Source organism: Enoplosus armatus, chromosome 13 (genome assembly GCF_043641665.1).
Source record: "Enoplosus armatus isolate fEnoArm2 chromosome 13, fEnoArm2.hap1, whole genome shotgun sequence".
In the NCBI taxonomy this organism is placed as follows: Eukaryota; Metazoa; Chordata; class Actinopteri; order Centrarchiformes; family Enoplosidae; genus Enoplosus; species Enoplosus armatus.
This window is the reverse complement of record NC_092192.1, coordinates 6727658-6750446: the sequence shown is the minus strand read 5'-3', so window position 1 is coordinate 6750446 and position 22789 is coordinate 6727658. Positions and strand designations below refer to the sequence as shown.

The 22789-nt window shown below is 41.3% G+C and overlaps 1 protein-coding gene across 1 annotated transcript in view; it reads left to right on the top strand.

Moving 5' to 3' along the window:
- Positions 1-22789, top strand: part of jade2 (jade family PHD finger 2) — a 157929-nt gene that overhangs the window by 117820 nt on the left and 17320 nt on the right. The window contains exon 11 of the mRNA XM_070917199.1: positions 13952-14069. Coding sequence (XP_070773300.1) covers positions 13952-14069 — 118 coding nt within the window. The remainder of the gene's footprint in view (positions 1-13951; positions 14070-22789) is intronic.

The window sequence follows — 22789 nt, the reverse complement described above, 5'->3', positions numbered from 1 at the left end:
TCGGGGGTCATGGGGGTCAGTAATTGAAATATTTAGTGTTGTTACAGTTAGGAAAGATATATTCACAGCTGTTTAAAAGTCAGTAAGGCAGTTGGGTGTAAAACCACCCTCATCACACAGAACTTCACAACCCCTAAATAATTCATTGACAATTTTACTGCATACCAATAATAAAGGTTACGTCTTTCTTGCAGTTTTAACATGCTCAAATTCACAGATAGCAACTTTAGGTTTGGTGTGAAGAGAATTTGAATCTGGTTTTAGGGCAGCACAGATGGTCTGATGCTGAAAGAGGTAGCAAATATCAATACTGATGCGAGCAGACTGGCTAATGTTTTAATATGATCACCTGCTTAACTTGCTTTTATGGTCAGAGCAGAGCAAACTAGCTGCCAGCATTCGTGTCCACCCTGCTCTCTTCCAGCAGGGAAGCTTGTCCTCAGTCTGTAAATCCAGAGTACAATAAATTGAAACTAATTGGGAGGTTTCAAATATTACAGTCAGCTGGGCCCACCCTGTTAGCGCCAAAAATCCATCACTTCCCTAACTGAGTTTCACTGTAAAGCCCTGGACACAATTTTTGCCGACTATAATTTTGTCTCAGCCAGACTCTCAAACCATTATGGAATAAAGCTTCCCCGCTGAGCACCCTGTAGCATCTGCAAACACATTCCTCAGACCTCCACTTACCCCCGGCTAGCCGGGCAATAAAACATAGCCAATTAGGTTTTACTCCTTGCTGTGTGAAGCCCTTCTCCTGCTGCTGAGTGTGATTTGAGTCTGAATTACTTCCTCCCTGACTTCCCCTCCTGAGAAGAGGTGGACGGAGAGGAAGCCCTCTACCTTACCTGCCAAATAGTGTGAAACTTCACCGGAGGTTAGCACCACCACATCTGTTCATTAGCGCTGTATCCATTAGAAGAAATAACAGAACTGTCTCTTAAAATGATCATCAACATAAGTTTCTCTTTCTGAGAGTAAAATAAGTAAAGAATTTCTCATATTTTGTGATACATGAAGCGTAAAAATATTTCCTACATTACGCCATAAAGCAGATACTAAAATGTGATGGTCCCATTTGTTTACGTTCAGATGAATTTTATTTAGCACGAGAAAAGTGCTGCTGGCCACCAGTAGAAGACTATATTCATGTTGTACAGTACAAGGGATTCCTTAAGGAACTGTGGCGAAAAGGACTAGAAATTTCCAAAAGCTCAGATCAGTCTCTTCTTTAATCCTGTCAGGGCTTATGCACGCTGCATGCAAGACAGGCGATCCATGCTGTCTGGATACATTGTCAAGTGAGATTTTGGAGACAATTTAATCCCCCCCCCAAATCCTGTTTTGTTTGCTGACATGAAACAGTTTGTCCAATAAAACCTCAATCCAATGGAGATGAGGGCTTTGGAGTAATAAGGTTTTCATAACCGGGATTTGATCTTTACATATTTGCTATTAGACATAGTGTGTCTTTCCTCTCATTTTAATTAAACTGTGTGTGTGTGTGTGTGTGTGTGTGTGTGTGTGTGTGTTGTCTGCCTGTTTGTTGCTCTCTCTATTTTCATCCCTCCATTTCTCTCATTTCCCCCTTCATCTCTACTTGAACTGTGCGTGAGGAGCCCGGAGAAAGGGAGGAGGGAGGGAGATAAAAGACCAGGGGAAAGGTAGAGGAGCTGTTGGAGGAGAAAGGAGGACAGATGAACTGACGGAGGGGGCCGAAAAAGAGTGGATGGACCAGGCAGCTGGATGAAGGAGTGCAAGCAAGGAGGGAGGAGGAGGAGGAGACAGGAGAGCAGAGAGAGGATGGATGTAGATTGAGGAAACAAGACAGAAGAGTAGTGCGCATGGAAAAAGGAAAAAGGAGGGTGTGATTGCAGAGGAATGAAAGAAGAAAGAGTAGCACAGTGTTGGTGTCACTCGGTTTATTTAGAGTTTATTGCTTTGGCAGAACTCCAGCCTGCCTCCCCATACTCCTCCAGCAGGCATGTCAGTGTGTGTATACAGTATGTGTGTACTCCTGAATACCTACATGTAATCTTATATGTGTATACAAAGAAAAAAAAAGTGATAGAAAGTTTTCACACATACACAGATAAAGAAAAATCCTTAATTCTATTTAGATACATGTGAGGAAAACACACACACACACACACACACACACACACACACACACACACACACACACACACACACACACACACGCCAAAAGCTCAACATGTGAGCTCTCATTGGAGAATGATGTTGCCATGGATCCCAGATGGGCGTGGCTACACTGTCAGTGACTGACTAGCAGGAGCTAATAAATCATGTAGTTTGTGTGTGTCTGGAAGTGATAGACTTAGGCGTGTGTGCTTGATTGTTGTGTGTGTGTATATGTGTTTGTGTGTGTTTGTGTGTGTGTCTTGCGGCTGTATGTGCTACACATCAGGGAGGGTTTCACAAAGCTTCAGTCTGCCGTATCCAGCTGCAGCAGCCTCCACTGTCTGCCTGCCTGTCTGACCCACTTTCTCCTCTTTCCTTCCTTCTCTCCTTCCTTTGTTAGCTCCTTCTGTCCTTTCTTCTCTCCTCCCAGTCCTGTAGTCCTCCCTTCCCTCCTCCTTCCATCCTTCTGTCCCTGCTTCCCTCCTGCCTGAATCTCTTTCATGTGCCCTTAATCCTTTCTTCCCTCACTGCTGTGTATGTTTTGTAGTTTTGACAAGCTGAAGGTCTCATTGAACAAGTCACAGCACGTCATTCAATGTTTCTCGCATTTATTCATTGTCTTGTTTTTCTCTTCTTAAGTTAGATTCGTAGTTGTACATTTAAGGGTTTACAGCGTAGCTACGTCACCTACTCACTTAGATCTACACTATAGACTACACATAGCTGACGTGCACGTCCTCAAAAAATGTACAACACATCAGGGCTACGCCAGCTCCGGAGATACCACGCCGGGACCACAAGAACTGCGATTGGCTGCTAGTGTTTTCTCCTTCAAGTTTGTGATGCCGGTGGAGATTATTGATCTCTGCACACCGTGTGTCTGCCACGATCGCCCCTTTCTATGGATGGTGTTGGCTCAGGAGGTAGAGCGCTTTGTCTACTAACCACAGGGTTGGCGGTTCAATCCCCAGCTCCTCCTGTCCACATGTCAACGTGTCCCTTGGGGAAGACACTGCATGGTACAGAGTGGGTAAATAAGAGGCAAATAATGTAATGTGCTTTGGATGAATATATTAATTATATTTATTCCATTTACATAGAATAGTTTCCTATTCAGAGAAGAGACAAGGTCAAATAGAACCAGTTATATAAGTATGCGCACCATCACTCTATATGACGAAGTGAAGTGAAGCAGTTATTGTGGAGAATGTAATTAAACCACGTTATGGCCCCATCACATACGTTACATGATGCTGATCTATAAATCGAAGCCTTTTCTTGTTTCGCTGCCCACCCGTCTCTTCTGAACGTCTACTTGCCGTGCAGTCGGTCTGTCTTTGGCTATGCAGACTTTCTCATATGCTATTCATGAGTTCTCCATCTTCAGCTTTTAAACTTTTATCAACCCCACATCCAAATCCATTCTCACCTTTAGCTCCAGGTCCAATAAAATCTAGTCCTGTTGGTGGTGGTGGTGCTGGGGAAACATCAGCAGACAGTGACAGACCCACAACCGATTTTAGGTCTCTACTGATGGTTGAAGTCAAAACATTACAATAGAGATATCAAAGTGATGATTAACTTGGCCACTTTCTTGCCATCAGCTGGAGAAAAAGGTGCAAAAGACCATCGCCAATCAATTTGTGTTTATCAGGAAATTTTTGTTGTGTCTTTCTCTTCTCAAGCTGTGAAAAACAGGTGTTATTGTAAACTGCATTTCACAATAAATACGCTGTCGTGGGGGGGAGGGTTTCTAAGCATTTCCTGCTAGATAATGTAAAAAGTAAAAACACAAAAGCCAAAGGAGGTCAGCTAAAAAACATAAAGGAAGTCCTCCTGTGCACAGGACTCGAGATAGAAATTTAATATCACCCTTACATTCAGGCTTACTGAATCCAGATATTGCCACTCTTATCTTGTGGGCGCCCACTCACTCGCCTTACATGCCTGCGATCTATTTTAGGTCGTGACCAGTAGTTAAAGAAGAAGAAGATAATGCACATTGGCCGGCGTTCCCCACTGTGAGCAGTGTTATTGCTCCGTGCTCTGACAGCTTCAGTGGGTTAAATCGAGTCACCAACTGTTTTAGGGTCCTCTGAAGGGCACTACAGAGGGAAGGTAACAAATTCACACCATGCTACTTTATCCTCCAGGTAGCTGATATTATCTGAAGCTCTTTACGATTCACAACACGGATATTTGTGTTCCCGCTGCCAAGATCTGCTTTTATGGCCGCTATTATTTCAGCCCACAGTATTTTATACAGTCTGTTTATGTTGCAGGGACTTGTAGAGCATTTGGCAAGGCAAAGCAAGTCAAGGCAAGTTTATTTGTATAGCACCTTTTAAACACAAAGACGTTTCAAAGAGCTTCACATATGGCATGAGGCTACACTGAAAAGGGTATAAGCAAGAAAGAAATGAATTAAATACAATGAAATGATGATACATTGCAGTGATCAAGTGCCTCGACTTGCGGCAGACGGAAAGGTCTCTATTCTTGATTTAAAAGAGTTTGATCCAGATATGTGTTGCATAAAGCTAAAGGCTGCTTCACCATGTTTGGTTTTAACCCTCAGAACAGTAACCAGTCCAGCCCCAGAGGGTCTGTAACACAGCAGCAGATCAGAGATGGATTTTGGCCCTAAACCATTTTGTGCTCCATAAACAAGTAACAGTATTTTGAAATCAATCCTTTGACACTCGGATAGCCAAAGCAGCGACTTGAGTACTGGAGTAATGCGCTCTGCTCCTGTGGTGTCTTGTGAATGAGCTGCAGCTCATCCACTTAATCCATCCTACTGAAATAAAAGCATTTTCAGGGTCTTGTTAGACATAAATCCTTTAGTGCTCACTGTATCTTAAAGGAATACTTCAACATTTTGGGAAATAAGCTTGATCAGACAATCTGTGTAGACTGGAGGAAGACACTGCTCCTAAACCAAGAAATAGATAGAAGATGTTAATTAGGGAGCTTTAGAGGTGCTGGTAGTCGGATTACATTAGGTTAGAACCAGGTTAGCTGTTTCCCCCTCTTTCCAGTCTTTATGCTAAGCTAAGCTAAGTGGCTGCTGCTTCGCATTAGTGTTCTCATGTAACTCTGGACAAGAAGGTCGAACTATTCCTTTAAGGTGGTCATGTTGCAGATGTTAAAGCTTTGCTCTGAGGCCCTAACTTCACCAAGATTTCTGATTTTTTTTAATTTAAATTTTCTACAAAAGGGATTCCAGGTGTGGGCTGACTTTTGACCTCTTTTCTTCTTTGACACTAAAAGTGATCATCTCAGTCACTTCTCTTTGTTCACTTGGAGATTCATCATTTAAATTCATTGACAGTGTAATACAGTTATAGTTATACAGTAGTGTTCTCTTTAGCTCTTATTGGAGAAACCAAATGGATTACTTCACGTTAATCCTACATATTGTAATAACCAACAGAACAGATTTTATCATCTGACTATAAAATGATCCAGTGACACACGGATCAGTCAGTTCTCCTTCATCACTAATTGGCTCTCACTTTGTGTCAGGTTAGAAACAAACTGCTGAAGCGGATCAATACTCCTGATTAGTTGCTTCTTCACCGCAGGTCTGTGTTATATGGTATCAATACAGGAACAGTAGCTTTACATGCCTGTGGTGTTTGTTTGTCCACCCACCATGATGAAAATATCATTTGTGTTTCTAAACATCCTTCATGGTCGAGATCTTTGACAGCCATAAACTAAACTTTCTTTTCTGGCTCTGAGGCGGCAGCACTAGATTCACCAAATTTACGTCTCTCAGACAGGCTTTTATTTTCACTCATAAATTTGTAATGTTGTGACAGATGAGGATGCTAGGTGTGGGAGTTATCTAACTGTCCCTGCAGCATCATGAAAAGGATTTACAACGTGTTGCACAGGCCTTTTGCGTTGACGCTGCAGGTCACTGGGGTGTTATATGTTTGAGTATGGACTGTGAAGGAGAACATTTATAAGGCACCTTTTACAAGAGATGAGATTACAAGATGTGCTAGACATTTTTTTTAGAAATGTTCTCTTGGAATTAATTACCAGTAGTACGGATGTGTGTTACATCATAAGGCTGTGGACAAATCAAAACAGTCAAAATCAAGTAGAATTTGAAATGCCTGGCATTGTTTTAGTCAGATGGAAATCTTTGATTGGTTTCTTTGCCTGCAAGCAAAAAAAATAAAGAAATGATAGGTACCATTTTTGGATCACAATTAATTTGTGTGATTTACAGGACAAAAGACTTCCAGGGTCTGCCTTGGTCTTAAGTGAAAAGTCCTTTAGCCGTCTCACTGCATGTAACTGTTGTTTCAAATGCATTAAATGACTATATTTCAGTATGAAATCTGACTACTTGTTGAGATCTGGTCATTTCAACCTTTAAACCTTCGTTAACTGATTTTTTGGCCACTTGGGGACAGTGGAAACGATCTGTAAACACAACACTGACATTTTATCAGGGGCTCAGGTTGATATGGTGAACTTGTTAGCCAACAGTTGTTTATTTGCACATCCAGCAAATGGGGAGAAATGGGATTTTACTTGTTATTGAAACGAAAATGGCTACAGAATGGGCATTAATCACATTGAATAAATTACAGCCATAGTATTTAAATAGTCTCAAAACAGGTGCGTGCACAAAACAAAAACAGGTGCGTGCACATGATACGAGTCCACAGAACAGCATCCCGTCCTGCGAGCACAGGACTGCTCAACGCTCGCTCGTCGGGTTGACTTTTGAGACCTTGGGCGGAGAGTGGTTGATGTCTCCCAATCGAATGCTGATTTGGACACCAATTACCATGGCAACGGTCGAAGCTTCGAAGCATTCGGGTCAGCCCTCATAGCAACACAATCTGGTGTAAATCAGCCCACTAATCCCAGCAGTGTAACTAATAGATGAGATGTACTTGAGCAACATGTGACAAATTGATTAACTGTTAACTTGTAATCACAGCAGAGCTCCTTCTATAACAAGCTGTCTGCATTTAAGTGCACACTCCACTTTAATTGTTGCAGTTGGGATTGTCTTGTTAGTAATTAACCCAGGCTCTCCATATTGGGTTTGGGGTGATATTGGGCCAATTAAAGATCAATAAACCTGATCTTAAGCTGGCTGCTTCCTCTCAGTGGTGTCCGTGTATTTCATGGCCAACGAACAGTCGATGGTGCTCATTAGTAAGCAGCACAGGTTTGTAGTCAATATGCTGGCAGCCGAGAGGGTCAGGTCAATATAGATCGGAGCTGGAAGTTAGTTGGAGAAGTAAAGAAAGAAAGAGACTGTTATCTCCTTTTGTTTCTTATCTCATTTCTACTCTTTTCTTCTCTGACTGAGTGATATAACTCGTTGGTAACATTCAAAAAACTAGCTGTGTTCTCGTCCTTCTGTCAGATTTTTTTTGTATCTCCCCCTCATATGTCTTCACAGTAATTTACCACATGTGCGTCACATATCACTTAAGTCAATACCATGAAATCCATTTTTAGTCACAGACACTTAGACACACACACACACACACACACTCACACACACACACACACACACACACACACACACATGCATTACCTCTCTGGTCTCACTGGGTTTATCTGTATCTCAGAGATCAGTTTGGGAATTAGTTGTGACGCAGCTCCTGCCTTTCTGCCTGGGGCAACACACACACACACACTAACACACTAACATACACACACACTGTCTTTCTCAGACCCACACAAAAACACTTCAGTTGACATGTTACGCATACACAAATTCACTTACACGCCGCCTCCAAATGGAAAGAGAAGCTTACTAAAAACTGTATGTATCCACCCACCTGTTGTTATGCGTATTTTGAAATTGTGCATCAAATGAGTGGAAAAAATAGAGAGAAAAAGTTTTAATCGTTGGCTGAGGTGGAAAGAGTAGGCATATTATAAAGAGAACATGCAGTAAATGCATGCAGTAAATGTTTCTAATAAATTAATTGGATATTTCTTGGTTTTTTGTTTTTTTTTTCATCATTGATCGGTAGCAGCAATAAAATGTTTTGACACATCACCCGACCAATATGTTACCATATCAATATTATCAGCCAATGTCGGTTTATCACAGATACATCACAGGGTATCACAGGATACCTGAAAGGCTGTTGTTGTCACATGTCACAGTAGGAAAGGCACAGGTTTAAATAATGAAATGAATGATGGATGAATTCCATTTAGCTGCTTCAGTTTCGGGGTCCTGCTATTCAGCACGCAGGCTCCCCGTCACACAGTCACGACTTACTGGGACACCAGTGCTTTTCCTGCTATGACAAAAGTCAAAATGTCTGCTGTGAAAAGGGCCGATTAGAACTCCCAGTGAAGTTTATTGTTGTAAGTGAAGTGGTTGCAGTTAACTTTTAGTTTATTGTTCAACTGTAAGATTCTCTGGCCTCAGTACATAACCTCATCATTTTTGCTTGTATTGGCCCCAAAAAAGTCTAGTGTCAACTGGACCAGTAGATCATTTTCGTTGCTGACGTCTTGACAATATGCTTAAAATTTGTGCAATATTTGGATGGAAATGTACCCAATTTCTCCCTCTAGCAGTGTCACAAATGGACACACACACACACACACACACACACAAAGGGCACAGTGCCCTCCTGCCAGACACCTGTTGATGTAATTAGTGGTTGATGACAGCCAGTGCTCTGCAGACCGCTCTGTGTGTGTTTGTGTGTGAGAGAGACAGAGAGAGTGTGAGAGAGAGATAAACAGATAAACAGCAAGTGAACATGTGTGCATATAGTTTGTGTATGATTGTTTATGTGTGTGTGTGTGTGTGTGTGTGTGTGTACATTAATTGACAGGACAGGAGAGACATAATGAGTGCAGAGAGAGGCTATAACACACACTGACAGAGGGAGGGAGAGTAAGTTGTGGACGTTGTGGTATGAGAGGCGTTGGCCTTGCTCAGCACAGTTAATACACTTGTAATGCTGATTATCTCCAGCCTGTCGTGTCATGGATGGATGAGATAGAAAGGATGTGGGTTCAGTCGTTCAGGGATTAAGGGAGGAGGGAGGATGGGTGAAGAGTAGTAGATGGATGGCTGGAGGGAGAAGCTGAGAAATGCATCTTTCAGCTGTTTCCTGGTTTCCAAAAAAACACAATAGGTTCATTTTTATCAGTTATTTATTCGTTTTTATTGTATTTTAAATGTTGCTCATTGCATTTAGCGGATTTTATTTAATTACTTCTGCCTCCGCCAGTATTTTAAATCACCTGTTTGGCTCACCTGCCAAAAAGCAAATTACCGGTCAAGTTTAATTTACACCAGTTAATGAATGCCTGATGTCCACAAATAAGTCATATTGACTTTGTCATACAAATGGCTACGAACAAGCAAACACCTCCCCTGATGTCTGCACGGTCATTTCTTAACATTATATTCACAGCCCATCTCCGCTTTCAGATGAAACCCTGTCAGCATAAAAATGGGCATGTTGTTATTTCACGTCAGGCTGGTGAAGATTTCCAGAGACAAATAGTCGCCCCTGATTACCAAACTTGTAACAATATTGATACTGTTATAAACTGCAACCACAATAACATCTCTCTTTATCAGAAGGAAGACAATGAAATCTCTTCCGCGCCTCCATCCTGACGCAAAAGTGCTGTTTCGCTTTGGTTTGATTTGCTCTCCAAAAAATGGTGAAGTGCTGCGTTTGCTGATTCAGAGATGTCATAGCTGCTCAGGGTGAATGAATGGACTGATGGAGTTAAAGAGGCATGAAAAGCCTGGCAGACGTACAGATAAATTGTTGGGATAATATGCTTCAGTACAGATAGGAGGACGGAGGATTAAATTGTGGAGAAAAGAATGACAAAGGAGAGAGTTGGTAAAGGGCAGAAGCCTCTGACAGACAGAAGAGACGGAGTGAGAAAAGGTCAGAGGCTGTTTGCGCCAAAGGAGCAAGAAATTCAATTCCGGTCACTTCATCTCAAAACTCTGCTGCCCTGTAACCAAGATTTGGTTTGAAGACCGGGGAGAAAAATTAGCACAACATACAAAATATTCACCACATTGAGTTTTTGCAGAATTTCAGATATTTACCTGATATTCATCAAAAATGACTCAAAAAGGAAACATAAATGTTAAAATATACCCTTCTATACCCTTTTTTTTACAATTGTATATTTCTATACACATTTGTTAGAAAATGGGCTTCTCAAGGCTTTGCAGCAAAGCACATAAAGCAACAATACTTAATTTAATTTGACAAAGGTTTTTTTTTAGGTTTTGACATTTTTTTAACACTCACAAGTCATGGGAAGTCGTGAAAAAGTAAAGTATGAAAGTACATTTTCAGCAGCTAATGAACTTAATGACATTAAATATTCATGTTTCATCTCCATGTTCCAGTGAGACCTTTTTATTTTTAAAATTATTTTTGGTTTGGTTCATTTTCAGTGCGCTGAGATAAGAAAAAGGGGGAAACAAAAAGGCTGCATTGCCGCTCAATGCTTAAGACAGTTGGCCTTGATGTCCAGAGTCTGGAGGAGACAGAGAGAGGTAGTAGAGAGAGGCGTAAAGGGTGAGAGAGGAGAGAAAGTAAACAAAAACAGAGAGGTTGTTTTTTTTTTACTCCAAACTCCTCTCTCCTCTCTCATCGCTCTTCCTCCTCTTTACCTCCCATCCTGCTCTCCACTCCCCTGTCATGTGTCCAGGCAGAGGTGGTTGTTTTTGAAAACAGTACACACACACACACACACACACACACGCAGAGTGTCCTAATCAAAGCCAGGCTCTGCACATTGTGTCCCAGTTGAGCAGCTATTTTTATCTGCAGCGCTCTAACAGGGATGGAATGGGTCAGATAGGCCAGGCTGACGAATCCATCAAGACCAACAGATAAACAGACAGACACACACACACACACACATACACACATATATACTGCTAAAGTAAATAAACCAATTATATTTCTTTATCACAAATGCAACTCATACAGGCCTACACACACACACACACGCAAGCACACATAAGCACATTTAGGACTACAGGTAGTTCCAGTCTATGAAGTTGTGTTCCCACCAGTGTAATATATTTTCTGATATATGTGTTTGTATTCCCTTGTTTGTTCTGCTTCTTTAAAACCTGAATATGTGCCCTCATACACTCAACACACACACACACACACACACACACACACACACACACACACACACACAGTCTGTCTTGTCCCATTAGTACCATGGCAGACCTTCAGACTCACACATGTATGATGCTGCCACGCACACACACACACACACACACACACACACACACACACACACACACACACACACACAGATGTGGTGAGAGACACATGATTACTGATTTACCGTCGTAAGAGAAATCCAGTTGGCAGAGATCCAGTTTCTTGTTAGTTTGGGATTCAAGTGCTCTGGCTTGCACCCAATTAGTTTCTCTCCCTACCTCCCTCCCTCTCTCCAGCTACTTTGTTGTCATGACTATGTGTTGGATATTATGTGCAGCTGTACACAAACTGGAAATCTTCACGACCCCCCAAATAAACAACAGCATGTTTCAAATACTAAAACATAACTGATCAGTTATTTTGTCTTGTACATAAATATCAGCGTCTGTAAGAGCTCCTAACTGTCTACTTTGAACCCGAAGTGAGGCTGCAAGTTGTGTGTGTGTGTGTGTGTGTGTGTGTGTGTGTGTGTGTGTGTGTGTGTGTGTGTGTGTGTGTTTCTCTCACTCTCAGTGCACATTAGCTCTATTAGCCTGTGCCACTAAAGTGATATCAGCTCAGGTTGTACTCCCACCCCCTAATTATTTATGACTAATGATAAAAAAAATCAGTAACTATCAGTTGCTTACAATAACTTGTTGTGGCACTCCGTCTGAAAAGTGTCCTCGTACTGTAGCGCTGTGGGCGTCATCGGGATTATTAGGTCTGATGGGCTGATACATTTTTTTGCTTTACGAAACCGAGCGATTGGCCAGCTGTGTGGAGGTGAAAGTACGCAGGGTTTAGGACAGAACGTCTGAAAGTGTGCGCTGGTACACATCTCTCGGTTAAGCTTAAACCGAGAGAAAGAGCATCCGTCCTTCCTCTTGTATGACTTTGCTGTGCAGTTACTGAACATGAACAAGCGCATAAACAATCAACATGTCCTGATAGAGCGGTCGGTCCCACCCTCTTCACTCAAACTATCTGGACATTGGAGAGACTCACAATTTTGCAGGTCAAAGTTCAGTCAGATTAAACGGCAGGGCTCACTCTCTCTCCCCCTTCCTCATTGAAACCAATGGGGGGGAGGATTTTGGTCTCAGTGCACTTGGACTCTCTCTCTCTGGTCATGCCTTCTTCTATTAGTCGCTCTTGGTTCTTTACCCCTCTTTTCTACTGGCTAATAAGTTCCAAAAGCTAGTGGCACGGCAGAAGCCTGGAGTTTTCTGTTCATTTTCTACGCTAACGTGAATATCGACTCCCTGTAATTGCACTTTTATCTGTAGATAAAATGATTTTGTTAGCATTTAACGACTACGGCTGTCAGGGGACTTAACTTCAGCTCTCTATTTCTATATCTTTGAATCTTCTTTACTAAGCCTTTTGCACTTGTCTGTCTCTCTCCCCACCTGTCTCTCTCTCTCTATTTATCTATTTCTGTCTCATTCTCAGCCTCTTCACTTGCTTTCTTCTCTCTCTCTCTGTCTCATTCTCTCTTATATGTTGCCAATTCTAAATAGTAACACACACACACACACACACATTTACAACCACAGATTTTCTTTGAACATCCATATGTGCTTAACATAAACATGCACACTCACACATTCATCTCCCAGCTCCACGCTCTCCATCCACTCACATACACGCTCGTATACTGCTTATAGGGCCATATGATAGTAATTTGCCAATATGGAGCAGCAGGAGGGCTCAGCTGGAGTTTGGGTCTGGGTGGAAGACGAGTCTGGGATCCAGTTTACTGGCTGGAAACAGGAAGTCGCCTCTTGACTCTTACCTCTTACTGTCTCATTACTGCATTCACATAAACCTCTGATGGTACATATTTGTTTCGTTGATCTCGTTTTTCTTTTTTAACTTTGAGATTTTCCAAACTTCACATCTTGCTTCGTTCACTTTTGATGTGATATGAGCTAAAATAAGCTGAAAAACACACACCTCTAACATATTTTTTTATCACATTATACAGTTGTTTTGACTTCTGTGTTTACCTGTTTATACACCCAGCAGATACAGAGCAACATTATCATTCATTTCACCTGATGAAAGTCCAATATACAGTATACTCTTTCTCCTTTTGGCTTTGGTTTGGTCACCACATCCTGACAAAAATGTCTGTCTCTTTAGCTGCTAGATGCTGCCACTTTCTTCACCAGCTAGCTGCTAACTTTATGTGTCTGCCGTTCGGTGGTGGGTAGGTAACATACAGTGGGTTTATCACAGGTTTTTTTGTTAAAAACAGCTGCCTGCTGCTGCTAGAAATGGGGTTGGTAAGAGCACTGAGACAGGAAAAAAACAGTAAATGTGCCCTAAAACCAAAATAATGAACTAAAAGAGCCTAAAAAGGTCTGTAGAGCTGCAGAGTCATTTGTGGCCCCTCACACATTAAATGTGTAATGTAAAAAATATTTATCACAACTGCTAAGTGTCCTACAGTAACTGTGTGTGTCTTATTTGTTGTTATGATTACAAAATGTATGTCTGCAGGTCATGTTTAAGCGTCCGTTATCCTCACGGTCAGGTTTATGTTTGTGTGCTGTTATTTGTAACACCGATGGCCTGTGTTTCAGGTGCGTAACCTGTGCTACATGGTGACACGGAGGGAAAAGATGAAACACACCCTGTGCGACCTCCAGGAGAAGATCTTCCATCTGCAGATACAACTACTGGAAGAGGACATTGCTGGGGGTAAGATCGAGAGAAAACACAAGTGTGCGTCTGTGGTGATTTTTCTAATTCCAGCCATCTAAACACACCACTGTAAAAGCCTGTTACCTTTCAGTCACTCTAGCACTGTAGCCAAGGCCGCCAACACACACTCTGTCCACCCAAAAAACAGTACAATTTGGAAAGCTCAAGTACAGAACGGTTACATCCAAACCCTTGTTGACTGAGTGTAGTGGGTGGACAGTTTTGGACGTGGCCTGTCATCATTTTTTTGCACAGCAGGCCACACTTGACACCTGCACAGCAAAGAACATCGGAATAATAGTTCAACCAAATATTGTGACACACACCATCCACATAAATGGAGCTCGATGTTCCATCCACTCTACACAGATGACTGACCTCGATGCATTTCACGCCGCTGCTCTGTCATGGAGAGCAGGAAGGATGAAGCTGGCTGGTTGAGTTGATGCTGCTGTGTTTGAGAGATATCTGCTCAAACCACCAGGTTAAATGTTAAATATGTTTTTAGCATCTCATGTCTTACTTTTACCACTGGTTGTAGTCATTTACCTTTTACCTCCCTGGATTGTCTGTATTATTAAATACATTGTTAGGATAACAATAATGAATAAAACCTCATTTATATACTATCAAGTGTTGTAGAAATAAAAGATTCAAAGAGGCAAGAAGACAGTAAATGATGGTTAAAACAAGAATCTTAAAATGGGATATGAACAGTATAGCTATAAACAATTAAGTTGCCTTTTTATAATGATGTCTTTAAAAGAGATTTAAATAAAATTGCTGCTCTTACTGATCGATGCCACTTAGTTAGACTATTCCAGAGCCTGAAGACTCGTCACCTTTTGACACCAATCTGGACTTTAGTACGTCTAGCAAGATTGCATCTGAGCATCTGGCGTCAGGCTCTGGTGACATTGGGTCAGTAGCTCAGCAGTGTAACCAGAGGCCAGACAGTGAAGAGCCTCAAAGGTTAGCCATAAAATCTTCAGATCAATTCTAAAACCGACTGGGAGCCAACGTAGAGCATCAAAAGCTGGTGTGAAATTATATCTCGTATTTTTATGAACATGTTATTAACCCGGCAGCTGCATTTTGAAGTGGGTGACGTGGACGAAGGGAGCTGTGGCTGAGATAAGAGGACAGGGAGTTGCAATAGAAAACAAAGACTCCTGCACACAGTCCATCACTTGTAATCATTTTATTGATGACGATTCAGTCCTCAGACTAAGGAGGACGCCAGCAACACTTCCCGGTATGCCTACAAATGGTCAAATATAAAAACGAGCTCCTCCAATTATAAACAAATATAGTACATTTACCGGTATTATAAAAAGCAGGTTCACATATATATTTTTTTTACAAATCAGTCCCTTGTTACTACCCTTTAAAGGGTAGAAAGAGACACTTAAGCAATCTAAAAATGATTTAAAAAAAAAAAAAAGAAGAATTATCACAATACTCCTGTTACAAATAATTCATGAATGAAATTTCAACCTGGACTCTAGAAGAGAAAAGGGCATGAACAACTTCCTTTAGTTCATCTGTAAATACAAAGACGCTTCTCAGCTGAATAAACAACCTTCCCCAGTTGATCATTAAAACAAAGGTTCAAGCTGTTGTTATGGTGATGATGGTGAACCCTAGTTATGGAGATGATAGTTACGTGTAGCTGTTAAGAAAACAGAGTGACCTGTATTTGTGTTGGAGAACGTTAAAGAACCCTATTAGTTCTAGTAGTCGTGACCTGCAGCTGTCATGGCGATGACAGTGAAAGCTTGTTGTCATGGTAATACCAGTGACGTGTCGCTGGCACAACCTGCCCCTGTGGCTGGCTGGCTGTGTGTGTGTGTGTGTGTGTGTGTGTGTGTGTGTGTGTGCGTGTGTGCGTGTGTGCGTGTGTGCGTGTGTGTGTGTGTAGTAAGAGTGCTCAATTTGCAGTGCTCATCATTCCCGAGGAAGGCTGCACACACATCTATGCACTCCACTAAATCTTACAAACACTTTCACTCTCTTTCTAACTCCCTCTGTGTCTCTCACTAACACACTCAAACTCCTAAATGCCCGCGCGCGCACACACACACACACACACACACACACACACACACACATACACACATGCAGTGCAGAGCTCCTGACTCAGCAGATTGCTGCCATCAGGTACCGGGAGCTGTGCTGCTGGCACTAAACAGCCATATCTATTCACACTCTAGATTAGAGAGGATAGTTGGTTGGTGTGTGTGTGTGTGTGTGTGTGTGTGTGTGAGAGAGAGAGAGAGAGAGAGAGAGAGAGAGCACCAGAGAGTGAAGGATGAGGTTGTCTGCTATAATGATTTGTCGTGTCCCTCACCTTGTATCTACCTCTTTTTCTCTGCCTCTTTTATCTTTCTCTCTCATTTTCCACTCTCCATTTCTCTTCATCCTCTTCTTTAATCTATTTTCTCCTCCATCTGTTTCTTTTTCTCTCATTTGCGGTGTCCTCTAAGGGTTATACTGTATTTTCCCTGTCTTTTTCTCTCCTCTGTCTTATTTTGGTTGTCTCATCCGACACCCTGTTTCAGTCGGTCCATCAGTTTGTTCTTCTTTCGTCCTATTGGCCACACAAACAGATTTTGAGACACTATGTGACACTAAAAGTAACTGAAAATATTGCCAAAAGTCACTTTTTTCAGACAATACTACAGATAAATTGTGTTCGGATAGATATATTGGTCAAAGCAGGGTGAGGAAGTTAGGGGGAAATAAATAAATAAATAAATGCTAAGTAAGTTTACCCATTTGATCCAGAAAGTCACAGTTTTGACTTGCACTTCAGTCGCTCATATCGACTTTGATCCAAATGTATATTTGTGCTTTCTTTTGGTATGTGTTTCAAAAGGTTGGGGGGTGGGGGGTTGGTCTGACATCCAACTGTAGGCAGCACAGAAAGGTTTTACAACTGTAAAATCAGATTTCAGAAATCTGCAGCTTCCCTCAGCTTGCTGTGCACCAGCACCACTATCCTGCCTCCCCTCATCTCCCTCTGGGCTTGTTCCCATGTGGAAAAAACACACACACACACACACACACACACATCTCTCCTCAAACCCACCTGAAACAAACCACTGTCCGCCTGTCTGTCTCTCATAGTACTTAATCTGTCATGCTCCACGTTCTGTCTGCCAGTCCGCCCGTCTGTCTGTCATGTTTATCTGCCTGTCTGTCATGTTGAGGGCTGCTCTCGTCATGCTTTGTGAATGCTAGCATGTTACCAGCAAGGTGGACGGGGAGGCGGGCAATATCCCTGTAGTCCCACATGCAGACGGAGAAGCAAGATGCTGAAAGTACAAGGAAGTCTGCATGATGATACGGCATCTAGTATCATTCTGAAATTCATGTATGATAACATAAGTAAAAACTCCAACCCTAACAAGACCAAATGTGTAAATCATTTGACATGAAATAGAAACTTCAAAAAGATTTTAAAGAGCTAAAACAATTACGCAACAAGTCGAAGGATGAAGACATACCAGCACCTCCTTTTTTCATGTTAGGACGTCTAATTTCAAGATCCTGTTTTCACAGTTTTTCTCTCCAGATTTTCATGAGCTTAACAAGATGAGGTGTGTCTTCAGAAGATTAAACTTCTATAAGAAATGATATTACAAAATGATATGTGTAAAATGTAAGGAAGAATATGAATAACAGAATATGGAAGTACTTGCTTTATCGAGTAGGTTCAGACCAATATTTTGGTTTGATATTAAGGGCCTGAAACAGAAATCACAAAGTTGTCATGAAGACAGGAAGAAATTTCTTGGGTAAAATCAAGATGACTTGTTATGTATTTCATTGGTAAAATCTAATTTTAAAAAAGACATGGAGTTAATTTGGCTCAACAGGAAACCTTATCACAGCTCTGTACACAAGAAGTCCCCTCACAGTCTTACCTCTAATGTTATTTACACACACGTGTGTGCAGACGTGTAAAGGGTTGTAGCTGTGTTGTAGCACATATTTCTGTCGGTAGTGTTTGTTTTTGTCTTTGGAGGAACCATATTGATACACATAAAAAATACAGGGTCAGTCATATTCTGTACTGTAGGTAGGAGTTTTTCTTGAAAGTGCACACACACACACACACACACACACACACACACACACACAGTATTATTGTTATGCAGGAAGTGCTCTAGATTTACATTCTGGCTCAAACCGAACTGTGACAAGCTGACAGTGGTTAGTATTGGCCTCTCTGATCTGCTCTCAGCAAGTGTGTGTGTGTGTGTGTGTGTGTGTAAGAGTGTGGGGAAAACACAGAAAATAAGGACGGAGGAAGAGGAGGATGGGAAGGGACAAGAAGGTAATAGGATGAAAGAAAGAGTGGAAGTTGAAACAGGAGTAGCATTGATGAGAGAGAGAAAGGAGGAGAAGGTGAGTGTGAAAGGACAGAAGAAAGGGTGGAGAGAGGGAGGAAAAGACAGTAGGGGAGTAAAAAAAAGAAAAACTTTCTCTCATTGCACTAATGAGCTCAGGTAAGAAATGGGACACAGTGGCTACACACACACACACACACACACACACACACACACACACACAGACTCCCATGCTGCAGTTCAGTGCACCTAGAAAGAGGGGAAATTAATCACACACTTCAAAAAGACGAATCCCCCGGTGCTGTTGCACCTTCTAAACAAGAGAGGGAAGGATAATATTGCAGATATGGAAAAAGGCAGAGAAAGGCAACAGCAGAATGTAAAGACAAAAGAGGAAAAAGTGTTTAAAAAGGTTTCCACTGCTGATGGTTGGATTTGTGCCGAGATTACAACCTGCAGGGGGAAAGCTTCCACACGTTCAAGCTGAGCCTGCAGGCGTCCTTGAAAACCCAAAGACTAGATTTCCTAGCTGTAGAACATATAAAAGAACAGGATCAGATTAGAGAAAAAAAAAAAGCGAGAAAAATGTTGAAAAAAAAATGGTCGCTGGGAGATCAGAGGATGAGATGGTCCTCCTGTCAAAACAACAAAAAAAAAAGGAAGAAATTACAATTTAGGGGCTGTGTGAAGAATCGTTCCCTCTGGGAGCTCCCTCAAAGATCCCCTGGCGTTAATGGCCTCCGCAATTTCAGCAACAGCCATAAAATAAATTGGAAAAAGGGAGAGAAATGTCTGGTAGATGTACCTGCACTCTCTTACAAATCCTCTTTATAATAAAAAAAAAAAAACATTCAGTACTCCTGCCACCTTCTCCCTAATTCCACATGTCAGATTTTAGTTTTAACCTTACAATGCAGTCACACTCACATATTGAAGCTCGCACGACGGACAAATTCAAGCATTTGTTTTCTATTTCGGTGCGATCTCGCAGGTAAGAATTGTTCAACTTGCGAATGTGCTGACGGACTGTGTTCGGCGATGGAGAAGTCAGTTTCATCACCACGTTTAATACAACATCACACCACCAGACTGCAAACTGTAGCCTTGCTCTCGTACTGAATGAAAGGCTAATTTGACCGTACCTTTAACCCTGACAGCAAGGGTTCAAAATTGCCCTGCGGTGACCCTTTCCCACCAGCCAGTACCAGGAACAAAGGGGCTCCAGGAACTAAAATTAGGAAACTAAAAAGTCTGGTTTTGCGCGTCATCTGAAGAACCATAAATATTTAGCACACTAGACAAAAAAACTTTTTTTGAGACAACAACACATAGTCATTGTGTTTTTTATTTATTGCTGAACTACTGTGATGTTGGAATGATGTTGAGAAAAGGAGACTGAAGATGTCAGAACTGCAGTCCAGGAGCTAAATTTAGACCCTGTTGATATGCAGAGAAAATTCTTAATTTCCAAAAAAGGTTTCTGGGTTCCTGGAAAGGTTCCTGCTGTTGAAAAGGGTTGTAGTTGTTACACTGGAGATCCAGCCTCCACGTGCCTGAACATTTAACTGCCATAAATGTACATTATCAATGTACCATTTCACCGGACAAACCAACAGCTTTCCTCTGCAGGTGAGTCAGAGTCGAATCCTGGACGTAAATAAATTCAGATTTTTGAGATTCAAGATGAGCAGTTAACTTCTTGTCAGAACTCTCATGATTCCTTTCATGGTCGGATAATACTATTTCTCTATTATCACTAATATCTCTATTGTAGGACTTCTTTTTATGTGGAGAGATGAAACCGTTTGTAAACTCAAGTATTTCAAAAAGCCTTTTCTCATAACTGTCCTTGCAAAAGCAAAAGAGCTCTGTTCAGGCTGTAAATGCTGGTGACGGGAAGGATGTTAGCATTGTTTATGGCGCACAGCTACAGCTTCCTGTCATTCTTCATCATTTTATCATCTGTGTAGTTTTCTTGAAAGAAATCTAGTAGCTGTAAGAGTGTTGTATCATACCTGAACCCACCTCCGACCTCCCAACGAAACAGGCTATTTTTACTTGCGAACGATAAAACGAAAGATGAAAAGTGGAGTAGTGTTAGTCTGATTTTAAGCATACAGAACTATACAAAATAAATAAAATGAATTTAAAATTAAAGCTCATGACTAACGAGCTTAACTAACGTGAACTAAAATGCTAACCTCACCGTGCTTCCATCTAACAAACTTAAAATGTCTCATTTGAAACTAGATTGCACTCCGCCTCGCTGTTCTTCCTGCTTTATGTCTTCATGCATGTTTGTCACACTCGTAACTTTTTACAAACTACTGCAGTTTTCACTCCACATAGCTTTTCCCAAGAGGACATTCCCGAGCATCGTCCTAACCCAGGCGATGATCCGGCTTGGATCTGGAAATAAAACGCCGCACTATTAACACCTCATTCCATCCCATTTCATCTTCCCGATCAGCATTCACGCTGTCAGTTTCCATAACGTCTCCACATCGTTTATTCTTCCACTTCACCTCACATTTTATTCCTGAAATGGAAGTGCAGCACAAAAAATGAATAACCCTAAACAAAAATGGAAACTTTTTGAGGCCTTCGAAAAACATACAAATGTTCCTTTCTTCTGTATTTTGCTTTTCTTTCTTTCTAAACATGAAGTGTTGTACTCCGAGTGAGCTATACTGTCACAGTCTCTTCTCCTTTGCTCTCTGAAACACACACACACACACACACACACACACACACACACACACACACACACACACACACACACACAGGGTCGTCTCAGTGTGAAATCTCTCTCTGGTCTCTCTCAGGTCCATTCATGCATGTCCTGCTCCTCTATGCTAAAGCAAGCATGAGGACAGCCTACTGCTGGCTCTGACAGCCACACACAGTGTAGTCATGTGCTCTACTGACCAACACACACAGTTTTAAAAGAATCTATACTGTATGCTTCAGTTACTTAAAGCTAAACACACTTTATTTTCGCCATTCTTACGACACAGCTGCATGTCGGCAATGTCAGCCCGTCAGTTGGTCCAACACTTGAGTCCTGAGTGAAATATCTCAACAACTGTAGATGGATTAAGACGAAGTTTTAAAGAATTTTAGACATTCATGGTCCCCAGAGGATTAATCCTACTGACTTTGGTGATCCCCTGACTTTTTGTCGAGCACCACCAGAAGTCTCAATGACTACTGGATGGATTTCCATGAGACTTTGTACAGACATTGAATTTTAATTTGTCCAATACTTCATGAATTAATGACAACAACGTCAGACGCAGTTCGTATTTAGTGCTAACACGCTAATATTTATGTGTTAGCATTTAGCTCATGTATTTTTGATCAAATCTGAAAATAATGAGCCCCACGTTTACTGTTTTTACTGTTTTTCTACTGGCACTTCCATGTCGACTGTTTCACCCTGCAGTGACTGCTGAGAGAAACACACACATAAACAAATAAAATCAGCTTTTCTAAACCCCAGTATAGCTGTATTGAACCTGCAGGTGCCACCTGCTGTATCAATGCACGCACACACACACACATGCAGTATATAAACATGATACACAGCAGCAGGAGAGTTAGTGAGCCATGCAGTCAGGACTCAGTGTTTGTGTAAACAGCAGGAGCCTGTAACAACAAGACGTCCCAACAATAAGGGCTTCTCATGTCATGGAATGAGAGACGGAGAGAGATGACGACTGTGCTGTATATGTGAGAGTCAGTTGAGTGTGACTGCATTGTTTCCTAACACAGCATGTCTGTGTGTGTAACTGTTAAATACAGAGCTCAGGAATGATCAATCGTTTCTTTATGGCTTATGGTATTGAAAGTGATGCAACTATTTTCATAATTGATTCATTATTTAGGACATTTCTAAAACACAAGCAACAAAACAAGCAATAATAAAACGTCACAGTTTCTGACGTTTTTATAGACTAAATGATTAAAGAGTTAATCGTAACAAATAATCCACAGATGAATGAAAGTAATGGTAAGTTGCAGCCCTAATTGAATTATTGTAAATGAGTACTGTTAGTGATATGTGATAGATTGTTAATGTTGATGTTTAAATCAAATCTAATTATTAATTAGATTAAGATTTTATGGGTTTTTCTTTCCCTCTAGTCATGGCCCTGACTCCTGACTAAAATCTTTATTATGTAAAACAAATGTATAATTAGTAAATTACATAGCATCCATCCCGTGTCAGCAGAGTGGGAAAGGGGAAATGACCTGCAGTTAGCTCCACTGCTAACTCCAAATAAATGGAAATGTATAGTAATACATTTTTATTATTATATCTATATAACAAATTAAACAGTATAGCTCCTTATTAAATAG